The sequence below is a fragment of the Macaca mulatta genome, chromosome 7 (assembly GCF_049350105.2).
Source record: "Macaca mulatta isolate MMU2019108-1 chromosome 7, T2T-MMU8v2.0, whole genome shotgun sequence".
Classification (NCBI taxonomy): Eukaryota; Metazoa; Chordata; class Mammalia; order Primates; family Cercopithecidae; genus Macaca; species Macaca mulatta.
The window spans coordinates 178150730-178167792 of NC_133412.1; the positions used below are offsets into that span (position 1 = coordinate 178150730).

The 17063-nt window shown below is 62.7% G+C and overlaps 2 protein-coding genes across 16 annotated transcripts in view; both read left to right on the top strand.

Moving 5' to 3' along the window:
* The window catches only part of INF2 (inverted formin 2), a 31078-nt gene extending 17288 nt beyond the window's left edge, over window positions 1-13790 (top strand). For 4 of the 15 annotated variants that reach the window (XM_077942029.1, XM_077942028.1, XM_077942024.1 and 1 more), the window contains 18 exons: window positions 359-500; window positions 1216-1357; window positions 1559-2248; window positions 2668-2819; window positions 2902-2963; window positions 3514-3616; window positions 3855-3940; window positions 4323-4423; window positions 5221-5291; window positions 5365-5472; window positions 5928-5998; window positions 6735-6855; window positions 7130-7294; window positions 7510-7612; window positions 7753-7914; window positions 8516-9169; window positions 9596-9652; window positions 12982-13790. In XM_077942029.1, the coding sequence (XP_077798155.1) occupies window positions 359-500; window positions 1216-1357; window positions 1559-2248; window positions 2668-2819; window positions 2902-2963; window positions 3514-3616; window positions 3855-3940; window positions 4323-4423; window positions 5221-5291; window positions 5365-5472; window positions 5928-5998; window positions 6735-6855; window positions 7130-7294; window positions 7510-7612; window positions 7753-7914; window positions 8516-9169; window positions 9596-9651 (2989 nt within the window). In that variant the 3' untranslated portion in view covers window position 9652; window positions 12982-13790. Of the gene's footprint in view, window positions 1-329; window positions 528-1098; window positions 1358-1558; window positions 2249-2667; window positions 2820-2901; window positions 2964-3513; window positions 3617-3854; window positions 3941-4322; window positions 4424-5220; window positions 5292-5364; window positions 5473-5927; window positions 5999-6734; window positions 6856-7129; window positions 7295-7509; window positions 7613-7752; window positions 7969-8479; window positions 9170-9595; window positions 9653-12981 lie in introns of all 15 variants that reach the window. The other 11 variants (XM_077942030.1, XM_015144594.3, XM_077942025.1 and 8 more) reach the window with 5 other exon arrangements.
* Window positions 13261-13790, top strand: LOC114679660 (uncharacterized). The gene has a single exon (XM_028851940.2). It carries the CDS (start codon window positions 13261-13263, stop codon window positions 13747-13749), a length of 489 nt encoding a protein of 162 aa, XP_028707773.2. The 3' UTR covers window positions 13750-13790.
* Window positions 13791-17063: the final 3273 nt, after the last annotated feature.

A 17063-nucleotide genomic window follows, 5' to 3' on the forward strand; every position in this document is an offset into this window, starting at 1 on the left:
AGGGCCTTCCCTCCCCCAAGGTCACGGCCCAGTTCCATTGTGTGCCGCCTCCCCAGGCCTTAGTGCATGTTACTCGACGGGAGTGGGAATACTCGCCCTTCCCCTTCCCCGGGGCATGCGGCTGCCTGGTGACCTGGGGGCAGCCTGTCAGGGCGCAGGGCACTGACCTGGGAGCTGCCACTCTTAGCCCACCATCCCTGGCTATGTGGGCCACATGTCAGCCACAGCTGGCCACGAGCTGGCTCAGAGTCCTGGGTGGGCTGAGCAGGGCTGGTACACTGGCGCCGACCCGGGCTGCCCCAGCTACGTGTTGGTGGCAGCAGCAGCAGGCTCAGCCCACCTGGCATCTCCCACACAGAGACCTGGAGGATGCCGACCTGCTGATCCAGCTGGAGGCCTTCGAGGAGGCTAAGGCTGAGGACGAGGAGGAGCTGCTGCGAGTCTCTGGTGGGGTCGACATGAGCAGCCACCAGGAGGTCTTTGCCTCCCTGTTCCACAAGGTGGGCTGGGGGCTGGAGGATCGGAGGGCAACCCTCCATTGCAGGCTGTGGCCCTGAGGTCCAGAGGCTGGGCCTGGAACGGTCCTCCCTGCCCTGGTCAGACCCTGCTGTGACCTGGCCATGGCGCCAGCTCTGGGGTGAGACTCCAGGGAGCAGCAAGGGGCCAGGGGTTGGAAAGGGAGCTGGTGCCTAGAGTGGGCAGCCTGGGGGCAAAGCCAGGGCCTCAGGACCCAGAAGGACGGGGCTCCAAAGACCAGGGCGGCCCACAGCCGGCTGTACTGTCCTGGGCCCCAGCTACCCAGTCCCCATCAGGTGGGATTCAGAGGCCTCAGGGCCTGGTGAGGGGCTAAGAGGCTGAATTCCCGTCAAACTCAGGCCCTCCCTTCGTTCCCTGAACCCGGCAGCTCTCATCTGGGGGGCAGTTGTGTCCCCAGGTGGCATCTGGCAACATCTGAAGACATTTTTGGCTGCCATGACTAGGCAGGGGGTACTATTGCATTGAGTAGGTTGAGACCAGGGGTTCTGTTTAACATCCCATAATGCACAGGACAGTCCCACATGTCACCAGTACCACAGTCGCTGAGGCTGTCATCTCTAGGGATCCGTGGGAATAGAGGGGGTGATGGGGCTGGATGCCCTGGCAGATGGGCCAACAGTTCTCAGTCCACCGGGGAGGGGCCGGCTGCTGACCCGCACCCCACACTCGCCCGTCCAGGTGAGCTGCTCCCCGGTGTCCGCCCAGCTCCTGTCAGTGCTGCAGGGCCTCCTGCACCTGGAGCCCAGCCTCCGCTCCAGCCAGCTGCTCTGGGAGGCCCTGGAGAGCCTGGTGAACCGGGCCGTGCTCCTGGCCAGCGATGGTGAGGGGGTGGGGCAGGGGTATAGGCACAGCCTGGTGGGCAGACACTGGGGTCTTAGACCACGGGGGAGGGGGCCTGTCCTTGGCCCCAACCCATCCTCTGCCTAGCGGAGGTGGCCACTTTTTCCTGCCTCCTCCTCAAGCCCCCATCCCTCCCTCCCCTGCTCCCTTCTCCCTTGACCCTGGACATCCCCTACTGCAGCCCAGGAATGCACCCTGGAGGAAGTGGTTGAGCGGCTTCTGTCTGTCAAGGGGCGACCCAGACCGAGCCCCCTGGTCAAGGCCCATAAAAGCGTCCAGGCCAACCTAGGCCAGAACCAGAGGGGCAGCTCCCCGCAAAACACTACAACCCCCAAGCCCAGCGTGGAGGGCCAGCAGCCAGCAGCAGCTGCTGCCTGTGAGCCCGTAGACCACACCCAGAGTGACAGCGTCCTGAAAGTTTCGAAGCCGAGAACCCTGGAGCAGCAGGCGTCCCCTCTTCCCCCATCCACCCCCCTGCTCCCTGGTTCCAGTGCTGAGCCCCCTCCCCCTCCTCCCCCACCCCCACCTCCCCCCCTGCCACACCTGGGGGCCACACCTCCTCTATCACCACCCCTGACAAGCTCCTGTGAGTTCCCGCCCCCACCACCTCCACCACTCCCGGGCATGGGATGCCCACCCCCACCCCCACCCCTGCTGCCTGGTATGGGCTGGGGCCCTCCTCCACCCCCACCTCCACTGCTGCCCTGCACCTGCCGCCCCCCTGTGGCGGGAGGCGTGGAGGAGGTCATCGTGTCCCAGGTGGACCACAGCTTGGGCTCCGCCTGGGTCCCCAGACATCGGCGGGTGAACCCACCCACACTGCGCATGAAGAAACTGAACTGGCAGAAGCTGCCATCCAACGTGGCACGTGGTGAGGGTCCCCAGACCCCCAAGAGAAGCTTCCCCTAGGACAGGGGCTGGTCTCTGCTGGGGAGAGGGGCAGGTGGCACATGGAACTTGTGTGCGTGTCCTGCCCGTGCGTGGCCAGGGCAGCCTGGCCCTTGCTCTGGGCTCGGCGCCTGTGGTTGAGGTGGGGATGGGGGAGGAGCAGGGCGAGGGCTACCTCTGAGGACCCCCTTCCACTTGCTCCCGTGAGCCAGTGCCTCTGGGGTGCCATGGTGCCCTGGGGCCCAGCTACAGGTCCTCAGGTAGGGAGGTAGGGTGCCTGCTGTATGCTGGACCTGCTGGGCCCCAGGCAGGTCATCCTTCAGACCCTCTGGGAGGCTCCAATCCCTGCCTGCTAGATCACCAGGCTGCAAGAGCCTCACTGGCCATGTGCCCACCCAACAGAGCACAACTCTATGTGGGCGTCCCTGAGCAGCCCCGATGCCGAGACTGTGGAGCCTGACTTCTCCAGCATCGAGCAGCTCTTCTCCTTCCCTGCGGCCAAGCCCAAGGAGCCCACCACAGCAGCCGCCCCGGCCAGGAAGGAGCCCAAGGAGGTGGGGACGGGGAGGGGCTCAGACCGGGGCCACCTGCCAGGTCACCCTCCGGTGCCAGCCTGTTGGGTGGGGGGTTTTCCAGATCACTTTCCTTGATGCCAAGAAGAGCCTGAACCTCAACATCTTCCTGAAGCAATTTAAGTGGTGAGTGACAGAGGTGGCCCCCATCCCAGGCCACGGAGCCTCACCTCCACCTGAGCCTCCCGACTTGGGCCCAGCAGTGCCCTCTGCAGGCCACCATGGGAAGTGCATACTGCATCCCCTGGGCAGGATAGTGGGCAGGTAATAGCCCCATGCTGCCCCAGCTAGGGGCTGTCCAGCCTCCTGGCGAGAGAGCGCTGGGACCTCCCCACAAGGCCACAGACAAGCAGTGGCTAAACCAGGGCGAGGACCTGGGCCCTGACTCTCAGCCCCCTAGTCCCTTCCTGCTGCGGGTGTCCAGCACTGGCCCGAGGGTGGACTGACCCACCCTACGTCCCCTAAGCAGGGCCCATGGGGGGATAGTGAGGGTAGGAGTCAGTCTGGGTCCCCTTCACCGCATGACCATGGGCAGACAACTCGACCGCCCTGTGTCCCACCTGCCCTGGCCACCCCATGACTGCTTGGGGAGACCCTGCCAGGCGGGGTCCCAAAGAGGCTGGGTAGGGTTGACTCATGGTTCACCCGCCCCTGCCCGGTCCTCTCCCTGCTCCAGCTCCAACGAGGAGGTCGCTGCTATGATCCGGGCCGGCGATACCACCAAGTTCGATGTGGAGGTTCTCAAACAGCTCCTTAAGCTCCTTCCGGAGAAGCACGAGGTGAGAGGATCACCCCCACCCCCTGCCCCCAGTTAGTGCCACCAACCAAGGGAGAGGCTGTCCCCGGGGCTCCTCCCAGGAGGGAGACAGAGAAGGGAGGCATCCCAGCCCCACCTCTGCTGTGAACCGTGAGCCACAGGGAGCTGTGATGGGACTGGAGGGGCTGAGCCCAGTGGGCAGTCCGGGAGGGTGGGAAGCTGGTGTGGGGGGATCCCACACGCCGTCCTCCTCCTGGCAGATTGAAAACCTGCGGGCATTCACAGAGGAGCGAGCCAAGCTGGCCAACGCCGACCACTTCTACCTCCTCCTGCTGGCCATTCCCTGGTGAGCACAGCCGCCCTCAGACCCCAGGGCCTGGGCCCTAGGTGGGAGGAGAGCAGGAATAGGGAGCAGGGCCCAACCAGGGTGGAGAAGGGGCTGTGCCAATGGCTGCCCCGGGCTCCAGGAGCAGCGTTGCAGCTGTCGGGCTTCTACACATCACTCGAGCCCCGCCCCCAGTCCTTCCCCTAAAAGTGTGAGGCTCGAGGCCTCTGGAGCAACTGGATCCCGCTCTGCGCAGGCCCAGGAGGGTGCCTGTTGGACGGGGCAGGCAGTGGAAACGCCCTCCCTTTGCCCACCACCCAAGCCAGAGCCCTGTGCTGAGTGCCCCTCTGGCAGGGACGGGGGGGAGATTCAGGCCATTGACCCCTGTCTGTACCATCCCCAGCTACCAGCTGCGAATCGAGTGCATGCTGCTGTGTGAGGGCGCGGCCGCCGTGCTGGACATGGTGCGGCCCAAGGCCCAGCTGGTGCTGGCCGCCTGCGAAAGTGAGTGGGGCCAAGTGGGGCACGTGTGCAGGAGGGACAGGCCTCCGAACTAGAGCCGGAGGGCTGCTCGGGGCCCCTGCTAGTGGCAGTATCATAATGGCTGCTAAGAGCACCCAAGGGTGCCAGCCTTCACCACTCCAGAAACCACCCTGCTGCCACCACCTTGGTGCACACACCTGCTGGACGCACAGACACACGCATGCCCACCACCACTCGGGCACGTGCACACACACGCACACCGCCACTCTCGGGCACGTGCCCACACATGCACACTGCCACTCTCGGATACGTGCACACACGCGCACACCGCCACTCTCGGATATGTGCACACACATGCACACCGCCACTCTCGGGCACGTGCCCACAAGCACACCGCCACTCTCGGGCACGTGCACACACAGAAGCTCACGAGCACAGTCACACATATGCACACAGGACAGACACACGTACACGCCCCCACACACACACTCTCACATACATGTACAGACACAAGTGCACACACACGGATACCATCTCTGAAAGGGGATCCTTGGAGACCTGCCACAGCCACTGGGCAGGGAGAGGGACAGGTACGGACCAGTTCACATCTGTCAGGCACACTGTAGGTGTCCATTCCCATCGGTGGAGGGTTTGCAGTCCCCAGGCCCTGTCATGTGTCCCTCCCTTATGGTGCTGGGCTGAGCCTGGGGAGGAGCCAGGGAGTGCAGGGGCACTGGCAAGCAGGACCACACCCCACCGCCAGGGCATCTGGGGGCTCCGAACCAAGAGCCCTTCTCCAGCCCTGGCTGCCCCTGCAGGCCTGCTCACCAGCCGCCAGCTGCCCATCTTCTGCCAGCTGATCCTGAGAATTGGGAACTTCCTCAACTACGTAAGTCAGGGGCAGCTCCCCATCCCACCTGGCCTGCCTGGGGCTTGCAAGACTCACTCCCGGGCTCTCCCAGGGCAGCCACACCGGCGATGCTGACGGCTTCAAGATCAGCACGTTGCTGAAGCTCACGGAGACCAAGTCCCAGCAGAACCGTGTGACGCTGCTGCACCACGTGCTGGAGGTGGGCCGAGGCCGCAGGCACCAGCAGGGGCACGATGGCAGGGCTTCAAGTCCCCCCGGACCTGCAGTGTAGAGGTGTAGAGGCCATACCCCCCTGTGCCCACCACTCAGGCCGCCGGTCTCCCTGTCTCAGGACCCCATCTAGAGCCAGCAGCCTCAGTCAGAGCCGTGCCCCCATCCCTCCCAGCACCCCTTCCTTCCTGCAGCACTGGCTCCCCTGAATGAGCCTTGTCCCTCCCCAGGATACCTACCCCTGGTCTGGGGGGACAGTCCCTAGGAAAAGCAGAAACATCACAAAGTCATCGCCAGGCCCAAGGGAAAGATTTGAGGGTCTGGAGTGCCGGGGGTTTTCTGGACCTTAATTGCTAAGGGTTAGAGCTGGGGGGGTGGGAACAGGGGCGTCCCCAGGCGGAGCGTGTGGCCACGGTGGATCTCACTGGACGTGTCCCATTGCAGGAAGCGGAAAAGAGCCATCCGGACCTCCTGCAGCTGCCCCAGGACCTGGAGCAGCCGTCACAAGCGGCAGGGTAGGCAGCGCCTGCCAGCCCACACCCCTCAGCCAGGCGGGGGCCTGACTTCCGTCCCAGCCAGTGAGGTGGCTGCCCGCCAGGACTGAGTCTCACAGCGGCAGCACAGCCCCGGCGCCCTTAGGAGCCCTGCCCAATAGAACGCTTTCCTTCTGGGACAGGACCGTGTCTGCCATGGCCTATCCCCTTCTGACTTCAGCGAGGAAACAGGCCTAGAGGGGGCAAGGGCTGGCCAGGTCAGGGTCACACCAGGGGCAGGTCTAGTACAGCCCCTTCACAAGTTGAACCTTCACCACAGCCGCGAGCAGGCTCGGGCCTCCCTCATCGTATAGATGAGGAAAAAGAGGCCCAGGAAAGCAGTGTCACCTCCTGGGTCACACAACCCAGGCAGGAGGGCAGCCTGGGCCACCGCACTACACAGTCCGGGCCCCTAGCACAGGGTCCTTCCCGGGCTCCACCTGCCCTGGAAGGTTCTCTGGCCCAGGAGCTGCTCAGCCTTGGGGAGAGCTAGGCAAGTAGGACAGGCTGACCATTAGGGTCCCCGCTCAGATGCCCACAGGGGGCTGAGGGCCGGCTGGAACAGGCACTCAACCCCAACACTGCACGTAGGGCCTCAGAGTGCAGCCTGCAGTGTGCACAGTGGGGCACCAGGGTGTGTGCAGGGGAGGGGCTCCCCTGTCCCAGCAAGGCTGACGTCAGCTGTTGCTGTCTCTGCCTGGCCCTCCTCACCTTTCAGGATCAACCTGGAGATCATCCGCTCAGAGGCCAGCTCCAACCTGAAGAAGCTTCTGGAGACTGAGCGGAAGGTGTCTGCCTCGGTGGCCGAGGTCCAGGAGCAGTACACTGAGCGCCTCCAGGCAAGTGGGCACCTGGGCCTGGGGCTGGCAGGAGAGGCTGCCCTGATCAAGCGAGCCGGGCGAGTGGCTGTGCTGTCTCCTGGCTCCAGGGTGGATCCTGGGGACCGAGGTTCCCCAGGTGTGCACAGTCAGGGTACAGGCCCCTGCTCCTTCTCAGAGACCACTGTCCTCAGGGCCTGTCCCTGTGGCCACCACCCTCCTGCAACCCAGGGCCTAACCCTAGGTGGTGCCCACGTGGGGCTCTCACAGGACCATCTCGTGTCCTTACCCTCAGGCCAGCATCTCGGCCTTCCGGGCACTAGACGAGCTGTTTGAGGCCATTGAGCAGAAGCAGCGGGAGCTGGCCGACTACCTGTGTGAGGACGCCCGGCAGCTGTCCCTGGAGGACACGTTCGGCACCATGAAGGCCTTCCGGGACCTCTTCCTCCGCGCCCTGAAGGTGGGGGCAGCCTGGCAGGGCACAGGCTGTCCGGCTAGAGTGGGGTCCTGAGGCCTCTGACCTTCCTCCAGCAGGAAGGGCAGAGGCACCCTTCGTCGGGTGGACACAGCCATGTGGGCCTTGCGCTGCTGAGGCTCAGGGAGGGTGACGCCCAGGCCCACGGAGCCCCTGAGGGGTGCCACGCTGGGGTGACGGGGCCACATCTGCCAGTGCAGGAGAACAAGGACCGGAAGGAGCAGGCAGCGAAGGCAGAGAGGAGGAAGCAGCAGCTGGCGGAGGAGGAGGCGCGGCGGCCTCGGGGAGAGGACGGGAAGCCTGGTGAGGCTGGGCCGGCCGGCTGGGCGGGGACGGGGCAGCTCCGGGATCCTTGCCTGTGCTCCAGCCTCCCCACGACCCCCAGCCCTCTAGGTGGGCTCCAGGGTCCCCGTGCGGCTCTCTGAGTGTCCCACACTCCTCAGTCAGGAAGGGGCCCGGGAAGCAGGAGGAGGTGTGTGTCATCGACGCCCTCCTGGCCGACATCAGGAAGGGCTTCCAGCTGCGGAAGACGGCCCGGGGCCGCGGGGACACCGACGGGGGCGGCAAGGTGGCCTCCATGGACCCCCCAAGAGCCACAGAGCCCGGTAAGACCCTCTCCCACGGCCTCCTCATGGTCCCCTTGCCACTGTCCCTACCCTGTGCCTCCAGGAAGCCCTCCTGACTTCACTGGAAAGCCCTCTCATCTCCCTGGACCGCCCTGGAGGCCCCTAAGACTAGGGACAGCCGAGGGGGCAGGTGGTGGCTGCTCAGCTCTCATCCCTCATCCCTCCCTCCACTCACTCCAACTCCTCCACCGTAACAACAGGCCCTGCCCCGAGTGCTGAAGCAGTGGCCCAGCCTGCTGGGCTCCTAACACATGAGGCCAGGCCCACTGACAGATGCCCCTGGGCTGAGGGTGCTAGAGGTGGCAGGAAAGGCAGGCGGCAAGGCCCTGGTGGGAGGACCCCATTCCTGGGGTGGCTGCCTCAGGGTGCTGGGGATGGTGTGGCCTAGTGTCCCCCGCCCTGCCACAGTGTAGACCGACCAAGGACGCTGAGGCCAGGTCCTGCTCTGAGACATCAGAGGAGGCTTCCTGGGGAGGAGGCTTTGCAGGGCGTTCAGGTAGACAGCGGGATGGAGGAGGCTGCGCTTGGGCTGGCTCGGGGGCAGGGTGCCTGCCCTTCACTGGCATGTCCCTCCATCCAGTGGCCACCAGTAACTCTGCAGGAGACCCCGTGGGCGGCACACACTGTCCCGCCTCTAAGCCCAACCTTGATGCTACAATGGCCAGCGAGTCCCGGGGCTGGGACCTTGTAGACGCCGTGACCCCCTGCCCTCAGCCCACGCTGGAGCAGTCGGAGGAGGGTGGTCCCCCGCCCCTGGAGAGGCGTTCTTCCTGGTATGAGGATGCCAGCGACGTCCTAACCACCGAGGATGCCCAGTGCCCCCAACCCTTGGAGGGGGCCTGGCCAGTGACTCTGGGAGATGCTCAGGCCCTGAAGCCCCTCAAGTTTTCCAGCAACAAGCCCCCTGCAGCTGGAAGTTCAAGCCAAGATGCCAAGGATCCCACGTCCTTGCTGGGCGTCCTGCAGGCCGAGGCCGACAGCACAAGCGAGGGGCTGGAGGACGCAGTCCACAGCCGTGGTGCCAGACCCCCTGCGGCAGGCCCGGGTGAGGATGGGGACGAGGACGAGGAGGATACAGCCCCAGAGTCCGCGCTGGACACATCCCTGGACAAGTCCTTCTCCGAGGATGCAGTGACCGACTCCTCGGGGTCGGGCACACTCCCCAGGGCCCGGGGCCGGGCCTCAAAGGGGACTGGCAAGCGACGGAAGAAGCGTCCCTCCAGGAGCCAGGAAGGTAAGTCAGGGAGGGGCCCTGGGTACCGTCCCATGCTAGGGCGCTGGCACCCAGCCGGTCCCTCCCCTTCCCCGCTGGGCACTGCAAGTTCCAGCAGCACCCAGGACAGGTGACTTGGGCGCGGCGCGGGAGAGGAGGCAGCAGCGCATCCACCGGGGGTGGCTTTCTGGGCTGCCGTGGCCCACGCAACTGTTTCTCCAACCGGCTAATTCCCACTTTCACACCACCTCCGTTAGGGAGTAAGGGGCGGACACTGGGCACCAGGTCGCAGGCTAGTGGTTGCCATGCAGCTCAGTGGCCAGAGAACCGGGCAGCCCTCCGAGGGTGTTGGCATGGCTGTCCCGGGCCCCCCAGCCCCACCCGCTCTGAGTCAGGGTTGCTCCTGTGTGATAAGCCGTTGAGTGCATTTCTTTTATTTGAAAGCAGAGGTTCCCCCTGATTCTGATGATAATAAAACAAAGAAACTGTGTGTGATCCAGTAAGGTATGTACGCAGCCGGTGCTCCGTGGGGGCTAACAGCAGCTAAAGGGCAGCGGGGACAGAGCTTGCTGCCCACACCCCTCCGGGACACTAACCTGGCTTCTCTCCAGCCCGCGTGGTGCATCAGTGTGGCCTCGCCTCTCCTGCAGCCCTGGTGGTGGGCTCCTTCCCTTTGTCCCCTCCCTCTCCGCAGGTTACCTGCTCACCTGGTGCCTTCCGCAGGCAAGACACAACCTCGGCGCTGGCTCCGGGCATGCAGGCCTCGGGAGGGCAGGTGGCAGGGCTAGCCGGGCTCCCTTAGTGAGCAGGATCCGGGGCGTGGGCGGGACCTCCTGGCTGGCAGGACAGGCTGAGGTTGCTCCTGTCTGGTGTCCTGGCCCTAACTGCAGTTCCAGGAACCCTGTGGCTTTCCTGCTCTGTCTGTCAGTGGAGGGATATCTTCACTCTGAGTGTGTCAGTGGAGTGGGGCCTCCTGGGCATGTCCCCAGGAAGTCTGTGAGGAGACAGGGACAGTCCCAAGGGCAGATGCTGCCAGGGACAAGCACACCGCAGCCCCCCTCCTGTTGGACAGTATCCTTCTACCCCGAGGCCATGGGTGGGTCTGTGGAGTTGCAGATTACCCCCAGCACACAGCGTCTTCTGGGGGGCCCCCAGCCAAGGGTCAGTCAGCCAGGTCCGTCCACAGGGCTGGAGAGGCTGATGCATCCAGCTAGACAGACCAGCCTGCGCTGGGTGGAGGAGGAGCTAGAGCAGAGAACCAGAAGGTCCAGCCTGGCCGCTCGTGAGCTCTATGAGCCCAGGTGGTGGCGTCTTCCAGCACCTCCAGCCTTGCTCAGAGTGAGCCCAGTGTCCGTGCATCGCAGATATGCTGACCGCTGGGCCTGGGGCTTAGGCTTAAGACATGTGAGGTCTGCTGGTGACCGTCAGAGGCAAGAGCGGTCGTGAGCCCAGAGAAGTTTCTCCAGACAGTTTGTCCTCACTGTGGGGGCACGGCCTTCACCCTGGGGTCCAGCTTTTGCTTCCAGGGTCATCTTCCGAGTGTGGCTCTGGTGTGAAGCACCCACATGTATTTTTTAGAAAGGTGCTGGCATCTCCCTTAGAGGCTGGAACTTGGACTTGCTGTCCCTGAGTGTGAGGAACAGTGGAGCATGCAGGCTTGGGGCGGGCGGCCAAGTCTGACAGTGGTCCAGTGAAAGATGGACATGCCCAGTGCCAGTTCCACGCTCCACCTGGTTCCCTCCTAAACCTTCTGCACGTGCTTAGCCTCCACCCACCCCAGCTCCTGCCACACAGGCGGCTGAGGGCAGGAGGAAGGAATCCTCCTCTTCTCTCCTCAACTTTTTATTTTTTATTTATTTTTATTTATTTATTTTTTCAAGACAGTCTCATTCTGTTGCCCAGACTGGAGTGTAGTGATGTGATCTCGGCTCACTGCACCCTGCACCTTCCAGGTTCAAGTGATTCTCCTGCCTCAGCCCCCTGAGTAACTGGGACCACAGGCACGCGCCACCACGGCTGGCTAATTTTTTATATCTTTAGCAGAGACGGGGTTTCAGCATGTTGGCCAGACTGGTCTCAAACTCCTGACATCAGGTGATCCACCCGCCTCGGCCTCCCAAAGTGCTGGGATTACAGGCGTGAGCCACCATGTCTAGCCCCCAACTTTTTATTTAGAAAATCTTCAGCACCACAGGAAATTGCATAGAGATCAGAATAAACAATACCTTCTCCCCGAAATTACAACCATTTGCCAAAAATACCAAAATTGTGACCATTTTGCTACATTGCCCCCCTCCAACTGAGCCATTGGAGAGTTTCTTATAAACATCATGGCACTGGACCCCTAAACTCGCCCATAGACACCTGAGAGCATAGCTGTCTTCCCCAGTCCCCCGCAGGCAGGGCGTGATGCAGGGGCGCCTCCTGTCCACGTGCTTCTAACACTCGGTGCCAGTGCGGATGTGCCACTTGTCCCAATAATTCTTTTAATAGCTGTTGCTTTGTTGTTTTCGCAAACAAGATTGTATCCAGAATCACACACTGTGTTTGGTTGTCATATAGCTTCAGTCTCTTGTTCGAGAACATTCCTGCCCCTTTTTGTCTTGTATGACATTGACGTTCTGGAAGACACCTTCACTTTGGGTTTGCCTGATTGCTCCCCCCAAGTAGGTCCAGGTTGAGTTTTGGGGCAGGAGTTCTACCCCAAGGGACGCCATGTCCTCCCCAGCTGGGTGGGGATGTTCGTGGCAGCAGCACTGACCACGGCTACGGGGGTGGTCTCTGAACCTCCACTGCACGAACACCATGCTCTCTAGTTAATAAGCACCTGTGGTGACGTGTGGAACAAATGGCTGCAGCGCGGTTCTGTGTTTGCTGCCCCTCCTCCGAGTGTTCCCTTCTCCCCTCCCTTTTTCCATCACGTGAGTTTTGAATGTGCAGTAATCCATCACTGCCACTGTCGTGCATTTGATGGGGACCAGCGGGGGCCCTTGACCCACAGCCCCTGAGCGCTTCCCATCTTTGTCACAAGCCTCTGTTCCCAGCTCACCCCAGACTTGCTGATCCCCCCCCATCCCTGCCCAGGCCTTGGTCTTGGCCATTTCTCTGGGTTCCCTGAGTGGGGAATGGTGCTGAGATCCCCCTCTGAGTGATCATTTTGGGCAGTTTTTGTTTTCTTCCTCTGTCTCTTCAGAGTAGTGGTTCTCAAACCCCGCCTGGGCTGTCCCACTGGGGAGCTGGGGCACCACCTGGCACTGTGGTGGCAATGGGGGTAGCACTCAGACAAGGGCCACCGAGGGCCCCTGGACCAGAGAGCGAAGAGGGTGTTGGGGGCAGGAGGCCTGTGGGATCATCTCTGGGGCCATCTGGGTGGCAGGAGCTGTTGGGCCAGGGCTGAGCTCCCTCAGCAGCCCGCTGGAGAAAGGGCTGCTGGGGTCCTCATGTGGGGCTTGGGGCCCGATGTGGAAGCGATGGAGGGCTGCAGGTGGTGGCAGTGGGGATTAATGAGTAACGACAGAGTGCAGCCTGGGTCTGAGACATGGGGTGGGAGACAGGCCACAGAGACTCCCCATCTCAGCAGAGAGGACACAGGCTCAGGCTGCCACACCTTGCCAAAACCCAGCCTGGCCAGGCCATCCCGGCATCTTCCACCTAGATAAGTTGTGCTGCTCCAGAGAAAGAGCCTGGGGTCAGAGTGGACCTGAGATGCCTGGCACAACCCGCTGGACAGTGTTGATGAGGGGTTCAGGGACCTGGGGACCCAGAAGCGGGCACCTGGTATTGTACCCAGCAAAGCTGCTCCTAATAATGTCATTTCTTCTCTCTCCTTACAGGCCTCAGGCCCAGGCCCAAGGCCAAGTGAGAGAGCCCAGGCCACAGGACATGCTGCCATTCTGCCAAGAGAGGCTCTTCTGGGGGCCAGGCTGGGACTGGGCCCCGGAAACCAAAAGTCCGTGCCTTACCCAGCTGGGGCCCTCCCGGAGCCTTCTTTGGGTGTTGTGGCTGGGACCCCAACAGGCACCAGTACCCTGCCAGGCCTAGTGCCCTCCTGGACTGCCTGCACGCGCCAGCCTCCTACCTGCTTCCTAAAGGCGACCCTGGCCCACACCCGCATGCACCCGGTGCAGCCTGCCAAGGGCCAGTCGGGGGGGCTGTGTCCTGCCAGTGTCCACCACAGCTCTGCCTGCCCTTCAGCCCAGCAGGGTTTAATCAAAACGCAATGCTTTGCGAGTCTTTACTGCTCGGAGGTGGCTGAGTTGGGGGCCCTGGGCAGGGGTAGGCTGGCAGGCAGTGCCATGGCAGGCCAGGGTCCCCTCCCGTGGGGTCTGGCCCCCATCCCAGCATGTCCAGCCCCTGAAGTTGGAGTGGGGAGCGGTCTGCATTTGCTGCCACTGCCAGGCCTCTGCCCTGCAGCTGAAACTTGGCCATCACATCAACAGAAAACCCCTCCCAGTGCCAGCTGCCCAGGATGGGCGGGCCCTGGGGACAATACAGTCCACCTGAGGGGCTGCAGGGTGACACCCAGCAGCCTCTGCCCCCTCACTGCCCACCCAGCGAGGGCAGCCTACCCGAGCCTGCCGCCTGCCAGGTGTGTGCCCTGAGGCTGGCAGCTGGACGTGTGGCCAATAAAAAGCAGACCTAGCCCGGTGTGTGACTGTTGCGTTCAGAGGCGGCGGGAGTGGGTGGATGGGGGCTCCCACAAATGTGGTGAGCGCCGGACAGGCCCCGTGTGAACATTCACTGTTGAGGGGCCCCCAGTTCCCCAGGCCCCATGTGAACACTCACTGTTGAAGGGCCCCCAGTTCCCCAGGCCCCGTGTGAGCATTCACTGTTGAGGGGCCCCCAGTCCCCCAGGTCAGGGGCTGTCCCTGAAGCCCTCAGGAAGTAGTGAGAAACGTCTAGAAGAGGGCAGACCCCGTGATGAACAGCACCCAACAGTGGTGAGATGGGTGCAGCTCTACAGGGGCGTAATTTACAAACCACCAGACTTGCTGGTTATGTGTGTGCTGTGGTGGTATTTGCTTTCCAGCAGATCAAGGTTGTGCAATGATGCACTTTGAGAATCTCTCCATCACCCCAAGGAGTCCTCTGGCACCCATCAGTCTGACCCCTTGCCTGCGCTCCTCCCCAGCCCTGGCAGTCACTCACCTGCGCTCGTCATGCATGTCCCCTGGCTTCCTTCGACTGTTTTCAGGCTCCATCCTCACTGCAGGCTGTATGAGGACGTCATTGCATTTCATGGCTGAAGCACATTCCATTGCATGCATGGACCACATTTTGTTTGCTTTTCTGTCCATGGGCATCTGGGTTGCTTCCAGCTTGGGGCTTCTGCGAATCCTGCTGCTGTGAACACTTGCATAGTCCTCGTGTGGATGCGAGTTTTCATTTCTCTGGGGTAGTTTCCTAGTGGAGGAACAACTGGGCAACATGCTAAGTTTATGTTTAACTTTTTAAGAAACTGCCAAACTGTTTCCCAAAGCAGCTGCACCATTTTTCATTCCCATCTGTGCTATTGTTTTTAAGTTAAATAGCTCAACGCCTCCCCCTCCCCACCCCTCACAATCTGCCAGTAAAACTGGACTATGGAGTATTGGGCGGGGTCACCTACAGGGTGACCTGCAGCAACTGAGGCCATCGCCCCGCCTGCCTGGAGAGGTGGGACTGGGGACCCTGTGACAGGAGGAGGAGCTGCCTCTCCAGAGCCTGAGTTTTTCTTTTTCCTCTCTGCTCCGTGAGAAGTCAGTTTAGTGGGCTACAGCCAGCAAAGGAACCAAAACGGACAGGAGCTCTGGGTGTGCGTTGCATGGTGAGGCTCCGTGGCTGCAGGTGTGTATGCAGGCAGCTGTGGGTGTCTGTGTGTCCTGGGCCACCGTGTACGATGTTCCCACAGGGAGGTGTGGCCCCCAAAGAGTGAACCCACAGGTGGACACGCCCATGCACCCTCGTTCCTGCCCAAGGTCACACGTCGAGACAGCAGGGCCCAGATGGATGGCCCCAAGCTCAGTGGCTCCTGTGCTGCCCACCACCTGGGGACAGGCCCACTGTGGGGATTGGGGGGTGGGGGTGTTATAATTCGGGCTGGGCTGTGTGACTGGCAGGGGCCCCAGCTGTTGGGCCTGGGCAGGGCTGTTTTTAGAAAAGCCCCAGCTCCCTGCCCCCACCCGGGCCGGTGGCTATTTATAGTCCAGGCCTGGAGAAGTCAGTGAGTCACTAGCGTTCGCCTCTGCAGGGTCAGTCCAAGCCCCCTTAGTGAGGTGGTCTAGCATGTCCCCCAGTCCCCCAAGCCTCTGTCTGACATCTGCTAGCCCAGAGCCCCAAGTGTCCCCAGGAAGGGCTCAGAGCTGGTGGCCCCTGCCAGGCCTTGGGAGCACCCCCTTGTCTGATGGGACTTTGTGGTTCCTGGTGGGCATTTAAAACTGTCAGTTTCTCTCATCTGGAAACAAACCTCCCGTGACCCTCTTGGTTTCTCCTGCTGCAGTCTGCCTCTTCCCTACCTGCACAGCTATCTGCTGTGCCCCAAATTCCCTCCTTGACACGCCCAGACCCACTGTCCCACCCTTGGGTGCAGCCCCTTCTCAGAAGGCTCCAGGTTCTGCCAAACCTCGGAGCCCTTCAGCCCTGCTCCAGCCCCTTCCCAAGCTGGGGGCGGTAGTCTGCTTAGTGACACCAGCTGTCACCCCCAGGGTGGCACTGTCACCGCCAGGGTGGCACTGGGAAGTTCATGCATGAAGACTCTGCCTTTCCACCGAGGCCGCACTGACTGCTTGGAACCCACACAGTGGCATTTTCCCCGCGAGGATGCTGAGGGAGAGGAAGCATCAGTGTGCCCAGTGGAAGAAGAGGGGACTGGGGACATGGGTGCAGGGGGTGGGAGGCCAGGTTTTGAACAGCCCCTCTCCCCCAGGCTGGGGCAGGGTTCGGCGCCCAGAGAGGAGGGGTGGGGAGACTGAAGGCAAGGGTGGGCAGTGGTGTCCTTGGCTGCACCTGAATCACTAACTCATTGTGAGCGACCTTTGCTGTGACAGGCCCAAGCTCCACTCCTTCCTCATAGGGAGTGTCTCCATGGACCCCCTGTCACTAGTCTTGGAATTGCCCTGAGCCCAAGGAGCCTCGTGGCTCTAGGCTCTTTGGCAACTGAGAGCCCTCAGGGAGGGAACCAAGGGCCCCGCCTCCCTGCTCCGAAGCAAGAGCCTGATTCTTTCTTCCCCCGGGGCCCCAGGACCCTTCTCCTGGCCACCAGGGCTGGCTTCCTCCAAGCCTCATCCACTTGGGAGGGGTGGGGCGGGATAGGCGAGACAGGACAACCAGCCGGGAACACGGGAGCCTCGCAGACCATCGCCTCCCTCTGTGGCCTGGTCCCTCCACAGGCTGGGACGGGAAGGTCTGGGGTGGGGCCTCTTGGAAACCTGGGCCCCACGTTAGTGTGCATCCCTGGGGGTTGCTCCCATGCCAGCCAGGTGACGCTGACAGCATGGGTCCCTTTACCCCAGACTTGGGTGCTGAGGGCCGGAGCTCCATGCTGGAGCCCGCCTGCTCGCTACAGCCAGGCCCGAGCCACAGCGCTCCCGGGCGGGATGCGGGGCCCCTGCCGTGGGGCCGAGGTGCGGGCAGTTGCTGGGACACACGCGCTGCGCGGCTCTTCGCGGCCGCCAGAGGGCGCGCGCGCGCGCGCCCAGGGGACTCGGGGTTCCGCGCGGGGCAGGTGCGCTCCCCGAGAGTGCGGACCCTCCAGGTGGGGCGCAGAACGCAGATCCCCTTTTGCAAACCGCACTCCTTCCCTGGAGGGGACGACCACCTCCGCAGTTGCTGGAACCCCGAAGTCCTGGGCCCGGCAGGGGCCTGGCGGGGTGAGGTCGCGGTGCACAAGCCCTGGTCCCCGACGGCCTAGCGAGAAACTGCCTCCGTTGGCAAAGTC

Bases quoted from the DNA above. Each gene is read 5' to 3' on its own strand.
- LOC114679660 (XM_028851940.2), top strand. From the start codon at position 13,261: ATGCACCCGGTGCAGCCTGCCAAGGGCCAGTCGGGGGGGCTGTGTCCT.